Genomic DNA, 15,649 nt, shown 5'->3' with positions numbered 1-15,649 from the left:
AAGAAAAGCTGTTGGAGATGACAGAAAATAAAAAGAATAGAACGAGGAAGAGAATCGAAAAAAAATGAAATAAAGGGAATATAGTTGAGAATGATCTTACCATTTTAGTAGTAGGGCTGCTCTAAGCTCCAGCTAAGTAGTGTATGAGGAACCACAGAGGCACGAGAGCTAACTAGGAATGAAACAGACTCAATTGTAAATAAAAAATAGACTCAACTCAACTTCTCTATTGGAGATAATGCTTATGTAATTTCTTACAATGTAAGAATGAGCAAATATATAATCGCAAAGGAGGAAAAAAAAAATTGAGCAAATGTACCAGTTGAACTTACGAGATGGAATCAATCAGCTGTACAGTGAAAATAAATTGGATATGTTTGGTTCTTTGGATTAGGATTTGTAGAGCTATATTATATAAGCAGGTTGAATAAAGTCATATTTATTAAATAAAAGAGTGTTTGTTTGTTTGAATCTGTTTGAACAGATTTAACTGAGTTTTTGTTTGGTTGACTGAATCTGAGACCACATAAATGAATGTAAGAGTTGAGATTGTAATTGATTACTCGTTTGAATATGATTTTGTAACATTACAAGTGGATTCACCTATATAACAAGTGGACCGAGATGATGATGTATATCTGTATCTGTCAAATCAGACTGAAACAATAGATACTAACCACTTATCTTCGAGATTATACGTATCTATTGGGCCATATTTAGAGAGATTCGGGTCACCAAACAAACACATACATAGTTTAGGCCGTTGGATTTATTGTTGGAGCATCGTCGGTTCCAAGTACTATGGTGGAGATACTGAAAGAGAAATGAATGGAGGATTAGGATATAAAGTAGAAGAGAGATAGGTGATTAGAGCAACTTCAACAGACTTAAAAAAATTCACTCCTAAAAATCTCATATAGAGAGCATTCCTAATAAATATCGTTGTACTCTTCAACAGATTTCTAATATCTAACTCCCAATATCCCAACGGCTATAATTCAAATCGCGATATTTTTAACAACTATTTTTAAACATATAAATTATCAATGGTTATTTTTAAATGAAAATGATCATCCAAGTAGCTGCTTCAATATCTGATCACTAGTTTTCCAACTAACTGTCTCAAACATTGATGAATATCTTAAAAGAAAACTGCAAAAGAGTAAAGCAGTTGATACTGCATAACATGCACAGAATTGGTAAAAAATAGGCCCTAAAATTCACTTTGCAATAACCATTGTCATCACAGTCTATTTGTAACAATAAAAACAGAAAAAGAAGAAGAAAAGGCTCCCACCGTAGCCTTCTTCCTCCACAGAGCTCCCAGCTCCTCGCTTCCACCATGCGCAGCACTGCCGAATGCCCGTCTCCACAGAGCTGCCACTAGCCATTGGATTTGCCACACCGCCGAGGCCCCCACTGGTGCTCCGATCCCGCCCTCGTCTGCCCGTTGCAGGGCAACGGGCCTCCACCGACCAGCTGGCCGTCACTCTTGCCTGACAAGCGTCGTAGCTGGTTGCTGTCGGTCGCCGAATAACTCCCTCGTGATGCACCGCTGCTCGCTGGGCTAGGGGGTGTGCAAAGTAGCCGCCCCACCGGCGAGCGTTCCGTGCAGACGGCGCGGGAACCAGCGAGCGACGCGTGAAGGAGACGCGCGAAGCGCGAGATTGGGGTTCACTGGATCTTATGAGTTGGGACACGTTTTTTTTTTTGACATTTCTGTTTTTTAGAACGGTTTTAAATTTCTATTGAAGAAGATTTTTAGCTCATATATCTAAAATTTAATTATTAAGATTGGTTTTAGGCGTATGTTAGAGTTGCCCTTAGGATTGAATTTTGAGACCTCATTTCCCTCTCCCACCTATCCATTCCCGAAATCCAAACGGGCCCCCTTATCTTGCACCTACACGTGGGCCCCAAACAGCCAACAAGGTTCACTTTCACTCCACACTGAAGTACTGGTAGTACTGGAAGCACCCGACTCGTCGTGCACGGGGGAGCCACACAAACACACAGAAAAAAATAACATTTCACACGCGCTTGAGCTTCCACACACGCGGGCGCACGGCGAGGAAGGTGGAGGCGACGGCGCCGCCGGCCTCTTGACGGAGGGGAGTTGGCGGTGCAGGGGGCCGAGATCTAGGTCGGGAGGCGGGAGCCAGCGTAGCGGAGCGCGGCGAGCTTGCCCTGTTCCTGTTCCTCGTGCGGCGATGGCGGCCAGCGGCGAGAACGGCGCGGACCCGGCGGCGGCAGCGAGGCGGCGGTGGGATCTCACGAATAAAGGGGCCGAGAGCACGTAATGCCACTGCTATTAGCAGCATTATGTTCGTTTCCGTTTATTTCGGAGGGTTGTGTGTGGGTGTGTTTCTAGAGCAATGCTGGTGTTGGTGCTCATCGTTTAGCTGATTGGTAGATCTGGTGGAGGTCTCCGTGATTTGCACGATTTTTGGTGTTTTTTTGGGTAATTTTTACCTGGTCTAGGCGGGCGAGTTAGGGTTTGGTTGTTCTAGTAGATAGCTTGACCTTGCAAATGTGCAGTTGTTGCGGGAAAACAAAAGCTCAAGCATTAGTTTTTGCTGCATTTCTGAATAAATCTCTATGCCTTACTTTCTTAGTCTCGTTGCTGTGCATCCGTCGCAACTGCTGCTGTTACAAGATGATTTTGGGCAGGGATTTCCCCAAAGCAATGCGCTGCTGAGGGATCAAATGGGAAAACTTTCAGTGGCTTCGTAGCTATATAGCATGGGAAACCTTTTAGTGGCATCGTACCTCTGTAGCATGCCTTATCAAGAAGGAAATTTAGATTTGAGCTTCTTTCTTGAGAGACAATTTTGAACTTTCTTTGTCTTATCTTGTTGAACATGCTGGATCATTCTAGGGTGCTTTCTATAGAGGTGTTTTTTAAGCTTCAGGGTTAACTTTGAATGTTTCATCTCACAATTCTTAGCCATTTTTTTTAACACGGATTTGAGGTTTTTTTAGGCACTTGATGTTGAGGTATTCTATATGTGGCTTTCAGTTAGGATTGTCTGAGTTGACTTATTCGTCTCCCTTTTTTGATAATCTATGCTCTCTTCATACGGAATTGACATCTCTCTTCATTAGGAATTTCGTGCATTATTCGGATACAGCTCCTGGTTGTTAGTACCTTGGGAACATAGGTAAACAAGCATGAGGTGATTTTCACTAAGAAAAAAGCATGAAGCGAATTAAATATTGATTACTTTTCCTAGGGCTATGCAGTTCAAATGTTTTCAATTTGGAGAACTAATAGATGTGTTACCGGGTGTACCTGTGTAGTCACATACATAAAAGACCACCAAATTTGGATATCTGCCGTTATGTTTATTGCTGAGTACTTGTGTATATGTGTGTAGGTTCTGCCAGAATGATCTAAAAGCACCAGACCCTTCAGTTATTCTTTTAACATGATTGCAATATTTCTAACTGTAATGCAGGTGGCATGTTATTTGTGGTGACTAGTTTTTAATTTGTTCTTTTTGTTCATAATGGTGGTTCAAGTCAGCTACATCAATTCTATGACATAATGTGTAGAGTTATTTTTCTCTTTGTTTGAATTCCTAGCTGGCTCCAGCTGCAGAGCAGTATGTGTATTTATTCTTTGTTAATTTATGTGCTGCAGTCCAATGATGAAAGAGGCTGTGGAAATGTCTACAGATGAAGAATCAGATGGCGTTGTTATATGCCATCCAAATGGTAACACTGATGGATGCGTCAAAGAAGCTATTAGTGGCAATCATGATGATGATTGCACAGAAGTCTTAGTAACTAGTTGCATAAAGGACCCGGATGTGGAAGGTGGCACACAGGAAGACAAGTGTGTAAATCAAGATTCACTGAAATTGATTGATCAAGAGAAGCCTGCTCCTCCCAAGTCGCCAACAAAGTCTGCTAGTTCTGGATCGGAAAGGTCTAAACGTGCTGTTACCCAACCATTCACCCTTTGTACTCAAAGAAGGTCTTCTGGAGGAAATAGTGGCGTGACTAATCCATCCACCAATAAGGAAAAATCTGGTGATAAAAGTAACATCTCTCCGGTGAGCATGCCAAAGGTGTGACCATTGCCATCTATACATTTCTCATTAAATGGTGACACTGCCTACATCATTTACAGCTTGTTTTGAGTCTGTTATTACTCAGCAAGTTTTTGTTTTGGCCCTAGTATATGTCGTGCAATTTTTACACATTCTGGCATTGACTAATGCTTACTGGCTAGATCATATAGAATATATCTTATGCGTTGAAGGCTGAAGCTATCTGATGTGAGGCAAGTGCTGCAATTGTGGTTGTTTATTGGAGGGAGGAGAGGAGAGGGATGGCGACCATGGAGGTCGCCGGCGGCTAGGGTTTGGACGCAAGGAGGCAGCGGCGTGAGCGAGAGAGAGAAGGCAAGGTTCGTTCAGGCGCCAGACGCCTGGACGGTAAGAAGAAGGGTTTCCCTTCTAATTCTTGCTTATCTTTTTATTGATGTTTTGTCTCTCTTTATAAAGGGAGGCTAACTTGGCCCCTAAGTAATATATTACATTTTGAAAAGTAATGGAAAACCCTAATCTACTTAGCGGCCAAGAAACGGCATACACCCGGCCGCCACTACAGTATACACGACACTATTCACGTCACCTGTGAGTGGGCTTTTGGGCCGGCCGGTCTTATTGGGCCATGGGCTGGATCCTAACCCATGACATCTCTCCCCCCTTTCACATGCAGCTCGTCTTCGAGTTGCTAATTGGGGAGAGTGCCTTCTGCTGCAAGGTGAGGTCATAGTTGAAGTTTGAGGAAGCCCCATGTTAAAGAACGAGTTCTGCTCCCATGCGGCTCCCTGGCGTGACGAGTCAGCACCGTAGATGGTTGATGAACTCCATTCACCTTGCTTTGATGTTGACGTTGGTGGCCTTGAGTCGAATGAGCACGTAGATGATTGCATCGCCATTGATATAGGTGAGGGAGGTAGACTCGGCGATGAGCATGATGAAGACGTAGAGCAAGATGACGACGTTGTTTTTGGTGTGGGAGATGCCGTTGAAATCTATGTACATCGTTGTTGTGCCCGTTGTTGCATTCCCGCATGACAGAGTTAAGGTGTACCTTTTGGATGTTGATACTTTTCATGCATTGGTAGTCCATCAAATGTTGGGCAAGGGAATTGCTGATCATGCACGCAACACATGATCCTCCTGGTTCCCATGGGAACGAGGCGAGGAGGTAGGCGATGAGGACCATCCCAAGAGCGGTGAAGGTCCTGAAGATGAAGAATGGTGCGGTGCTGACCATCTAGACGATGGTGGTCTGGAATTGTATGTTGCACCCCCTGTGAAGGTGATCCTTGTGGTCATCTGACAGGTCACACAATGCGGGGTCGTTGTTGTTGGAGTTTCTGTTGACGAAGGTAAAGCCCGTGCAATTCTGGTCTACTGCTGCATCATGGTTGCCAATGGGGACACCAACCAACTTGTCGATTGTAGATGTGGCAAACAATCTTGTCATAAATATCGAGGCATTGGCGACACCACTCGGATTTGCCCCTTGAAGATACGCTACATGCTCCTCCTGAGCATTGTCATTGGTGGCGATGACCACGTTGTCCTTCCCGTGAAAACCAGCTAGGTGTTCCTCCTGAATATTGATGGTTGCTTGATGCAATAAAGGGCTAGCAACTGTGGTCTCCTGATAGGTCGTGGTAGAGATGGAGGTGTTGGTGACAACCACATCATTTGTTTCACCATGATCAATCGGTCGTGCAATGGCTGCCGGTGTATGCAAGAATGCGGCAAGTGACAACAAAGTAATCCTCGCAATTTAGAGCGGATGTTGGAGTAGCGATGCCCGGCTTGGTGTTGATGAAGTCATGGTTGCTGAAGGAACTGGTAGCTCCCATCGTCATAACATTGTGGACTGTTGCGGTTGGACCTTGGAACACCATGCCATGGAGCAGGGTGTCATTCACCTTGCCTACAACAACGTCACGGCCTGCTGGTGGTGGCATGCAGTGTGGATCAAAATTGATGAAGTCGTGACCAACCATGATGAAGAATAGGTGTTTGCAATCATGATTGTCGCTAAACTTCTCGTCGTACTGAGGGAAAAGTTTGAGACACCACGTCTCCATAATCTCCTTTCTAGTGATGCGCTTGATCGGCAACAGTCTTGTGGGGTTGGCATTTGGAGATGCCCTAGGGCCTCCTTCTCCAGGTGTGATCCCCAAGTCGGTCGCAGGTGGCGAACGGGAGTCTGCGGCTGCTAAAGTGCCATTAGCCCCTGTGAAGGACTTCGCGAACACCGTAAAATCCTGAGCAACAGCTGAGTGTTCCTCCTGAACACTGTGGGTTGTGGGAGAGATGCCGTCGGTCACATCCTTCGTAGATACTGTGGAAGCAGATGAGACGGCGCCATGCATGATGAAGAAAATTTTGTTGGTGGACGGTGCACTGAGGTCAAGGTAACCGGACAACTCATGATGAACAGTGCTACATGTACTATTCATGTCATGAACATTATTGCGATTACTATTCTCGACGTGTATAGTAGAATCCACGTGTGGCTGCCCGCCTTGCGTCGAGGTGGAAGAAGAGATTGGAAGAAGCATCCCAGAAGGCGACGTGGTGATAGGCTTGGCGAAGTTGTGGAGGACATCATCGATTTTGGCGGCGAAGGAGTCGTCATCGGGCACACCTAGGGAGACATGGACAACACCACCTGGCGTCGAGATAGGGTGGAAGACCGGCATAGAGGGAATGCCGATGTTCGACGTGTAGGTGATGTTGCGGGTGTGTTCATCTGGCAGGATGACGGCTGTCAGCGGTGAAGCAGCTGAAGATGCATCAATGATAGACAATGTGATGGGATGAAGAAAGCATCCATAGAGGTAGTATAGTTACCATGTTCCAAATCATCCTTGTTGTTACATGCATCTAAGGCTGGCAGTTGGCACGCTAAGGGGAAGAAAGCTTAGGCGTCTCCTTTGGATCCCAAGGGTCGTTGAGGATGACGAATAAATTAGCAAACAATTGTTAGCATTCTTGATAGTATTCCTCAAGTTGCTGACACAGATCAACCCATGATGGTGCAGGATCGGAGACGAGTGGAGCATTAAGATTGGAGGAAATTGGAGCGCTATGAGTACTATTCACGGACGGAACAGTAACGCGAGTTTCACATGATGGATAGTACCGCAGGTGCTGTTCACGTGAACAGACCTGCGATGTCAAGGTCGATGCAGTCCTTCGCGATCGCATCTGCACATGTAGATCTTGAGTTTACTACAGGATCGACCCATGTTACGAAATCCATGACGTCAGAGTGGTATCCGATACCAAATATAATTGTTTATTGGAGGGAGGAGAGGAGAGGGATGGCAACGGCTATGGTGGGCGACGGCTAGGGTTTGGGCGCAAGGAGGCGGTGGCGTGAGAGGGAGAAGGCGAGGGTCGGCCAGGCGTCAGGTGCCTGGACGACAAAAAGAAGGGTTTCTCTTTTAATTCTTGCCTATCTCTTTATTTATGGTTTGCCTCTCTTTATATAGAGAGTCTAAGGCCCTGTTTGTTTCGGATTGTAGAAGCTGAACTGTGATCAAAATCCAAAAGCTGAAACAAAAAGCTGGATTATAAAAGTTGGATTGTGATCACAATCCAAAAGCTGAAACAAACAGTTGGTTGGAAAAGCTGGATTGTTACAATCCAGCGCCCAAAAATTGTAACAATTCAGCAATCTGCCTTCCACCAGATTGTAACAATTCACAATCCAGCTTTTACAATACAGATTTTACAATCCGGCTTCTATAAACTGCTTTTCACAATTTCTAGCTGAAACAAACAGGCTTTAACTTGGCTCCTAAGTAATCTATTGCAATTTGGAAAGTAATGTAAATCCTTAATCTACTTATCAGTCAAGAGACGGCACAGACCTTGCCGCGCTACAGTTTCGTGGTACCGTTCAAGTCGGTGAACAGTACCCGCGAGTGGGCTTTTGGGCGGCCGGTCTTATTGGGCCGTGGGCTGGATCCTAACCAATGATAACTGCCCTTTTTCATGTTGAAGTTATCTTCCACACGGAAATATCTTAAATTTGTTGAACAAACCTGAATCCATTTCATGTCTAATTAATTGGGGACTTGTCTCATTTCTTCTCTTTGTCTGAAAATATTCTTCAGTAAACTTTCAAGAAATAGGAGAGATTGCACTGACAAAATTACTCTGGCTATTTATTTCAGAGTACACCAATGGCACCCAGGAAGATCTTGCAGCCTGAGCAGACATTTCGCCCTCAAGAAGAGGACTCGTGTTCTGTGACTTCCTCGTATCCTTTTTTGTCTACTAAAATTTGTTGAGTGTCTCCTTTTCTTTTTGTTGATGCTGTTCCGTCGCTATGCACATAGTATCCTTTTCTTTTTGTTGATGCTGTTCCGTCGCTATGCACATAGTATTTTAACTTTTTGAAGATAACCTTCTGACGTTTCACACCTTGTTACATACAGATGGGATAGTAAATTTGAATCTTCATGGTTAAAGATAACCACAAAATTATATACTGGATTGTTCTGAAATAAACACTGAATTCTTCAGTATTTCACATTGAGCTGCATGAGGATGATTAGTTATACATTGAATCTGTGAAATTGAAAGCATTGTCCTGATGATGCTTTTCTGTATCCTCTAAATCACAGTATTTTGTTATGCACGCTGCAAACATTGTCAAAATGATGTATTTGTCTCATATTTAATTGTTTAAATTTTGGAACAAATGAATTTTACAAGCACTCTGAGTGGCATGTGGCCCTTTTCCTGAGCTGTGTAAAGAACTACAACTTCAACGAGAGCTGGCAGAACTAAGACAACTGTTCCTGTGCTCCCTTCATTTGTGTGTGCGAACCGTGCTGACAAGAGGAGGGAGGTCTGTAATTTGCTTGCATTATTTCCAGATTATTGCTTAATCTATACTGATTATTCACAACTAGCAAGCACTGCTACTCTAAAAAGGATCCGGTAGTAACAGTGTTGTTAATTATCCAGTTCTACACAAAATTAGAAGAGAAGCATAAGGCTTTGGAAGCAGAGAAGGATGAGGCTGAGGCCAGGAAAAAGGTAAGAACTTCTGATTTGTCTCTTGGTAGAAACTAATTGTATGTCAGATCACTTGAGTTTTGTATTGATTATTGTTATGATTAGTTTGGTAATGTTGTTTTGAAAAGAGCAGCTATAAGGGTGGTATTCAAACAGCTGTATCTGAGTACTGAAAGGTTATAGTTACATTTCAGGACACTCAAGGGAGCTTTATGTGATCTTTTCTTTATAGCAAAATTCATGAAAGATTCTCACTAACCACATGTAGTCTTGCTTTCTGTTTTACTAACATGCTAGTATTATTTATTCTTTTTCCTTGTTCCTTTTCAGTTTTCCTTTGTACTAACATGCTAATCTTACGTTTATTTTTTTTGGGTAGGAAGAGCAAGAAACTGCTTTGAAACAACTAAGGAAGTCCTTGGTCATTAAAGCAAAACCCATGCCAAGCTTCTACCAAGAAGGCCCCCCACCAAAGGCCGAACTTAAGAAGGTAATTCCGATAATCGATAATTCATATTTCCAATTCTCAATAAAAAAATTGTATCTGTGAGTCTGTGACTGTCATTTTTTGAAAGGGCATACAGTAGGGAAAACCCGTACTGTGGTAGATATATATTCATGCCGTAAACCATTGTTACTGTTTAGGTATAGTAATATTCCCAAGAGGGAAATGTGTATACTGGCCTTACTTTGTGCCCTTTTTTATTGAACAACAAATGGTGCCCCTAATACCAAGCTAGTTGTTCAATAATAACATATGTATAATTAGCTTAAGCAAGTAATATCTCAGAAGGTTTTTTATGTGGCAAAATATAGATGTATGATTATTTCTTGTAGCATGAATATTAGGTAATTGTGTGAAACATTAGTGAACTTGGCTAGTTTTCCATTATTTGATGGTTCTGGTGGTGAACTTGGCTATGCTCAGCTATGCATTTCATTTTTACCTTCTGTTCTGTCAAGGTGCCTCCTACTCGAGCCAAATCTCCAAAGTTTACAAGTTCAAGGAGAAAGAGTTGCAGTGATGATACACCACAGACACCAGAGGGGAAAAACGCCAGTGCAGCATCTAACCGGTCACATCGTCACAGCATTGGGAGTTCTAAAGATGCTAACAGAGTACAATGCTCGCCAAAGAATGGTGTACCCAGCAAAACCAGAGCTGTCAAGCCTGAGCTGAAGGCCCTTTGAGGAACATGGAGCAGCCAAGCGCTGCGATGGTCGCTGTACAAACCTAATTACCTAACTCTGACATTTCCATTTTCCGTGGCATTTTGCATTTAATTTATACCTCCCGTCACCAGAAGAAGGCCTTTGTGCCGAGGACGGTGTGCTTGCTGCTGGACCTTTCCTATCATATATTTTCTCTTTTTTTCTTCCTTTTGCCTTCACCTTGTAAGAACTCTGTTGCTGGGACCATGTGCTGTTCCATGTTGTAAATTATTCGAGGGTCTACGTAAGGAGTCGGTCACTCGGTCCTTTCAAGCCCTTGAACTAATCTGTGAGCTGAAATGCTGTTGGAATGGCATTGTTCTGCTTGATGTATGCCCAGGTTTGCAAATCCTGTGGGCCGCAATGGTAGTGTCAGCAGATCCTGAAGTTTCATGCTTCAACCAACAGTTCTCCAATACTCCTAGTCGTTCGTTGTATTGAATGATGGCCAGTTTCACCTTGAGATGGGAGGGACAGCTGAAGGAACTTCAGGCTGATCTTTCCGAAAGCTCCAGCCAAGATCATATACTCGAAGCTGTAGTGACTAAGTCTTGTTTGTTTGCCTCTAGATTGTGGATTGTTGATTCTGCAAACAAACGATCAGATTTTGAAAGTATATTCTGCAAATATATATCTAAATTATGATATAATCTACTTAAGGTGAACTTCTACAATCTAGAATCTAGAGGAAACAAACAGAACTTAAATGACATGGTCCACGCATCAGCAAGTCAAGGTTGATAGGGGAATGGATTATTATCAACATAAAGTATCAATTGCTTGTTGTTAGACTAACTTTTCAGTTTGTGCCCCACAGCCCCAATTCCATAAAAAAAAACCCCCGTCAGGGCATGATGGCATATTTGAATTGAAAATCAAGAAAGCCACCTATGCGGCGCTTAATTTGAAAATAAAAGAAAAGATCAGCGTTCACTTGCTCTTCATTTCTTTAGTCTTCGTCTAATCTTCATACAATCACAACCTGTAATGACAAATTCAGAGAGGTAGCCATCTCCAGTTTCTCCATTTGACATCTTCTTGCCTGTCCTTTCCAATGTATTATTGATGCAAGCAAATGTTTCTTTTATGTTTTATTTATTTTTTGGTTTCGTGGCAGTTGGCGAGTAGTGCTCCAGGGACAAGGAAATGGGGACGTCTGAGCAACTTGTTTCTTTCCTCATCCTTCTCTCCTGAAATCCATGATCCCCTCAGAGTGATGAAGGTATGCTGATAGATAGGTCGGCCCATCTCTCGTTTTTCTTTAGTCATCTACGCAAATTGGTAGTTCTTGATGTTTTGGTTTGCTTGATCGGATAGTATACTAGAGCAGTACGATTGGAAGCTTGAGCTGTCAGAATTGGTTTCTTCATTTGAGTGCTTGCTGTTAATTTTCGAGCTGATCTTGTGGAAGGTAAATTGCCCGCGTTCTTGGGTAGTTTTGGTAGGCAGTTGGTCATAGTTCGCCCCTTTTTTTCCGCATTTCAAAGCTGCAGGCTGTGGAAAGTTTCTTAGTTGGAGTTAATCTGGGGTGATCTTATACATAAGATTGTTGATTGGGGTGAAAATTCTACTTTGGGAACTCCTTCGGTATGATGGAGTCACAGATTTCATCCCTAAAACCCTCCACCCTAATTCTCTCCCAAAAATGGAAATTTGAGTAGGGTATGTTTGTATTGAATCTAATTAGTAGACTTTTAGTAGGCTGCAGCCATTTACTTCATCTAAGTTTCAGAGTTTAGTCTATCCCTTTTGCCTGTAATCTGATAATACCATAATTTGCAGATCTTTCGCAAGATCCTGTCGTCCTGGGAAAGACACATATTATTTATATGGTGACAGAGTTCAAACCAATGGCTCCAAGAACAAGTGCTGGTAAACCTTGGAGAACCCAGCAGTTCTCTGCTCTACTATCTTCAGCATTCCTTGAATGGGTTTTGATGCTTCTGCTGCTGCTTGAGGGGCTAATCTCCTATCTGGTGACGGCATTTGCGCGCCTTTGCAAGCTGCAACCTCCATGTCCAATGTGTACAAGACTGGATCATGTTTTGGGCAAGGAGCAGCCGGGCTTCTACCGTGACCTGATGTGCAATTCTCACAAGGCAGAAGCATCGTCATGGGCATTTTGCCACATTCACCAAAAGCTTGTCGATGTCCACAGTATGTGTGAGGCCTGCCTTCTTTCATTTGCTACTGACAAGAAGTCGAATCTTCAGACATACCGGTCCTTGGTGGGGAAACTTGGTCTTGGGATCGGCAATGTGTGTTGCAACAACAACTACGGTAGGAATAATGCAACTGAAGCACCCTTCTTGACGGAGGATACTCTATGCTCATGTTGCTCGAGGCCGTTGAAAGTGAAGTCATATTCTTTTCTGGTTCTTCAGAGCAAAGCTAGTGGCATTGGTATTGAAGAGATTTGCAGGGATGTTTCAAGAGATCAGTGTATCGATGAGATCAATTATGTCGCGTACAGTGAGCTGAAGACCTCTGACTCTGAATCAGAGCCCTGGCAGGTTGGTGGTAATGTTGGAAGTTTGCTAAAGGACGATGCCGATAATTTGAAGGAAGGTTTTGGGTTGGACCATCCACTAACAAAGAATGCAGATGATATTCCTCCATATGACAACTCACAGGAGAAAATTCATGAGCAGTCTGAGTCGATATTGGTCCAGAATGGTGATTCTGACAATATGCTTTCTGAAAATTCAGGAGAGTTGTGCAACATCCAAGCTGATGGCAAAGCAAAGCTTCATTCAACTGATCTCCCCGTCGAAGATTGTCAGAAAATTACTGAAGATTTTGACAGAAGAGGTTTGCATTATCCATTTATCATTCCCATATGTCCAATTACCCCCCCCCCCCCCCCCCAATTCTTTCTTCTGCATTTTCTGACAATGCTATCTCTCTTTCAGTAGATAAATCGGAAGATGATGTTTGGCACAACGCTCTTAGTTCTACCGAGAAGTTATCAGTAGCTGCTAAATCTGCTGAAACAGACACCATAGCAGATGAAAATAAAGCTGAGTTTACTCATAGAACAACAAGGAAGAATTCTTTTAAAGTTCATGAAGATTTGAAGTTACTGTTATCACAGCTTTCCACTTCTTCCCATGCACCTGACACTGATAGTCCTACTGTACAAGACCAACGTGAAAAAGCCATACTGCACAACATCACTAGAGCGCTCTCACTTGAGAGGAACTACACAGGTATTTCTGAGAGCATGGTGAATGAAGTTGAAGTGGAGTGTACAATTGATCAACTCAAGCGGCAAATTGAATTGGACCGTCAGTCGATAAGCCGCCTTTGGAAGGAGCTGGAGGAAGAAAGAAATGCCTCAGCTGTTGCAGCGAACCAAACGATGGCCATGATCACTAGACTGCAGGAAGAGAAGGCAGCAATGCAGATGGAAGCCCTGCAGTACAAAAGGATGATGGAAGAGCAAAGCGAGTACGACCGCGAGGACCTTCAGAAGATGTCTGAAACGGTGCAGACGCTTCAAGCTGAGACCGAGAGCTACAAGACGAAACTCAGAGATCAGTTGCTCGTCGACGAAATACGCGACCACATGCGCCTTTCATGCCCAAGAGAACATGAGTCTAGCATATCCAGAACGACTAAATCACTTTCCGGCTTTGAGGACGAGAAGGCGTACATCTCAAAACGCTTGAGGAAACTGAGGCAGAAACTTCACCAGTTCTCAAACAACAGCAATCACATTTCATTGCCAAAGCCTAGTGATTACAAAGAAAATTCAGTAGATGACACGAACAGCGATGATGCGTACGAAGATGCCGACGATCTGGTATTCGACAAGCATCTAGGAAGAAATGGCGACAGCCTCAAGGACTCGAGACTCGGTAAAGATGATCCGAAGGGCCAGTACCATGCCATGGTCAGTGACAGTGAGAAGGACCTGGCCTGTTTTGAGGATGAGATTTCTGAAGTCAGTGGAAGGCTGAAGGCGCTGGAAGCTGACCGGAGCTTCCTGGAGCACAGCGTGAACTCGCTGAGAAACGGCAAGGAAGGGGAGGAGCTGATCCGCGACGTTGCTAGCAGCCTCAGGGAGCTCCGGAAGATGGGGATCACTTGGAAGGAATACGATTAGCTGAAGCTTCCCTGCTTCAGTGGTGGTGACTGTTTTAGCAGAGGTAATGTTAAGCTTCAATCATCTGAAGCTCCCACTGACTGAAAAGAAAATCGAGCTGCTCATATATAAACTGAAACTTCTGAATTATACTGAATCTCTGATCCAATGACAACTCTTTTCTAGTTACAATCCTCGTGATCCTTGTGATCTAACTGACGATTGTCCATTTGGCAGGCTGTAAATAATGATGAGCTGATTGTAGTGGAGCATGTGCATACGGTTGCTGTCATCTGGTTGTGGTTGTGGGTATGTAAGTGCGCCGAGCTTTTCGCGTGAATTGCTGTACTACATTGCATTGCGGATTTTTAGTGCCTGCGAGTTGACCAGGGTATTGTACATATACACTTTCCAGCGCTTTCATTTTTCAGGAGATGGTACAGTATGGTGCTTTATTTTCTTCTCTAGAAGTGCATTTTTTTCCTCTTACTAGCAACTGCACATATATATCTATATTCTTGTGTTTTTTTCAGGGAGATTGTTAGCGTTGCGCTGTGCCCTGGGCAACCAAACATGTCTGATGCGATTGACCCATATTTTAATGCAAGAATGCCAGGTTCCACGAGCAATTTTAGGGCATGTTTGGGACGGCAGAATTTCTCAGGAAACAGTTTAATTCCCATATTATATTTTTTGCCATCAGTTTAATTCTCATATGCATCGGCAAAAGTCCCACGTTCCAAACGGGTCTTCTCAGATCCAGTCATTCAGAGCAGATTTACAACCAAAATAAAATGTTCGAATGAAACGCGAACATTTCGTCTTCTCAAGCCTCACAGCCGCCCCATTGCCTCCCGACTGCGCATACCCATCAGCACGCGGCGCCGGCGCGCGCGCGTGTTCCGGCGCCGACGTTGGCTTCAGGCGGTGCTCTGAATCCAACACGCGCGCGCGCACGGACTAGGCTAGAGCCGAAAGGGCTATTGTGTTAGGCCCGTTCCACGATCCATCTATACCTGACAAGGCGAGCAGCCACGTCCCTGAGCTCAGGTGGCCAGGTTCGCCCAGCTCTGCAAGTGCTCCCTGCCTTCCAAAGTGCTCGCCGTACTCTCTGAAAAATCTCTATCCAGCAGCTGCTTCCAGCTTCCAAGAGTCAAGCATGTGCACAACGATGAGAGAGAATGAGTGAGGTGTGTGTGTGTGTGTGTGTGAGAGAGAGAGAGAGAGAGAGAGAGAGTTTCTCAGATTGACACGTACATAAAGGAGTTAGAAT

General features: G+C 43.8%; 2 protein-coding genes across 5 annotated transcripts; both read left to right on the top strand.

Moving 5' to 3' along the window:
* Window positions 1–1,952: 1,952 nt before the first annotated feature.
* LOC133915245 (protein WVD2-like 1) lies at window positions 1,953–10,562 on the top strand. Of its 2 annotated transcripts, none has more exons than XM_062358328.1 (7): window positions 1,953–2,296; window positions 3,644–4,058; window positions 8,228–8,313; window positions 8,814–8,907; window positions 9,027–9,098; window positions 9,457–9,567; window positions 10,041–10,562. In XM_062358328.1, exons 1-7 carry the CDS (start codon window positions 2,211–2,213, stop codon window positions 10,266–10,268), a joined length of 1,092 nt encoding a protein of 363 aa, XP_062214312.1. In that variant the 5' UTR covers window positions 1,953–2,210; the 3' UTR covers window positions 10,269–10,562. The 2 variants fall into 2 exon arrangements, with proteins under 2 accessions (XP_062214312.1, XP_062214311.1); XM_062358327.1 differs by having other exon boundaries at window positions 1,955–2,296; window positions 3,644–4,073.
* A 609-nt stretch (window positions 10,563–11,171) lies between these two features.
* Window positions 11,172–14,884, top strand: LOC133915244 (probable myosin-binding protein 5). 3 transcript variants are annotated; one of them, XM_062358326.1, is made up of 5 exons: window positions 11,172–11,293; window positions 11,407–11,511; window positions 12,072–13,100; window positions 13,205–14,440; window positions 14,614–14,884. In XM_062358326.1, exons 3-4 carry the CDS (start codon window positions 12,119–12,121, stop codon window positions 14,395–14,397), a joined length of 2,175 nt encoding a protein of 724 aa, XP_062214310.1. In that variant the 5' UTR covers window positions 11,172–11,293; window positions 11,407–11,511; window positions 12,072–12,118; the 3' UTR covers window positions 14,398–14,440; window positions 14,614–14,884. The 3 variants fall into 3 exon arrangements, with proteins under 3 accessions (XP_062214310.1, XP_062214307.1, XP_062214309.1); XM_062358323.1 differs by having other exon boundaries at window positions 13,202–14,440; window positions 14,614–14,857; XM_062358325.1 differs by lacking the exons at window positions 11,172–11,293; window positions 11,407–11,511 and adding an exon at window positions 11,518–11,700 and having other exon boundaries at window positions 13,202–14,440; window positions 14,614–14,882.
* The last annotated feature ends 765 nt before the right edge of the window (window positions 14,885–15,649 follow it).

Source organism: Phragmites australis, chromosome 4 (assembly GCF_958298935.1).
Source record: "Phragmites australis chromosome 4, lpPhrAust1.1, whole genome shotgun sequence".
In the NCBI taxonomy this organism is placed as follows: domain Eukaryota; kingdom Viridiplantae; phylum Streptophyta; class Magnoliopsida; order Poales; family Poaceae; genus Phragmites; species Phragmites australis.
The sequence above is the reverse complement of the archived record's forward strand: the minus strand, read 5'-3'. Positions and strand labels throughout refer to the sequence as shown.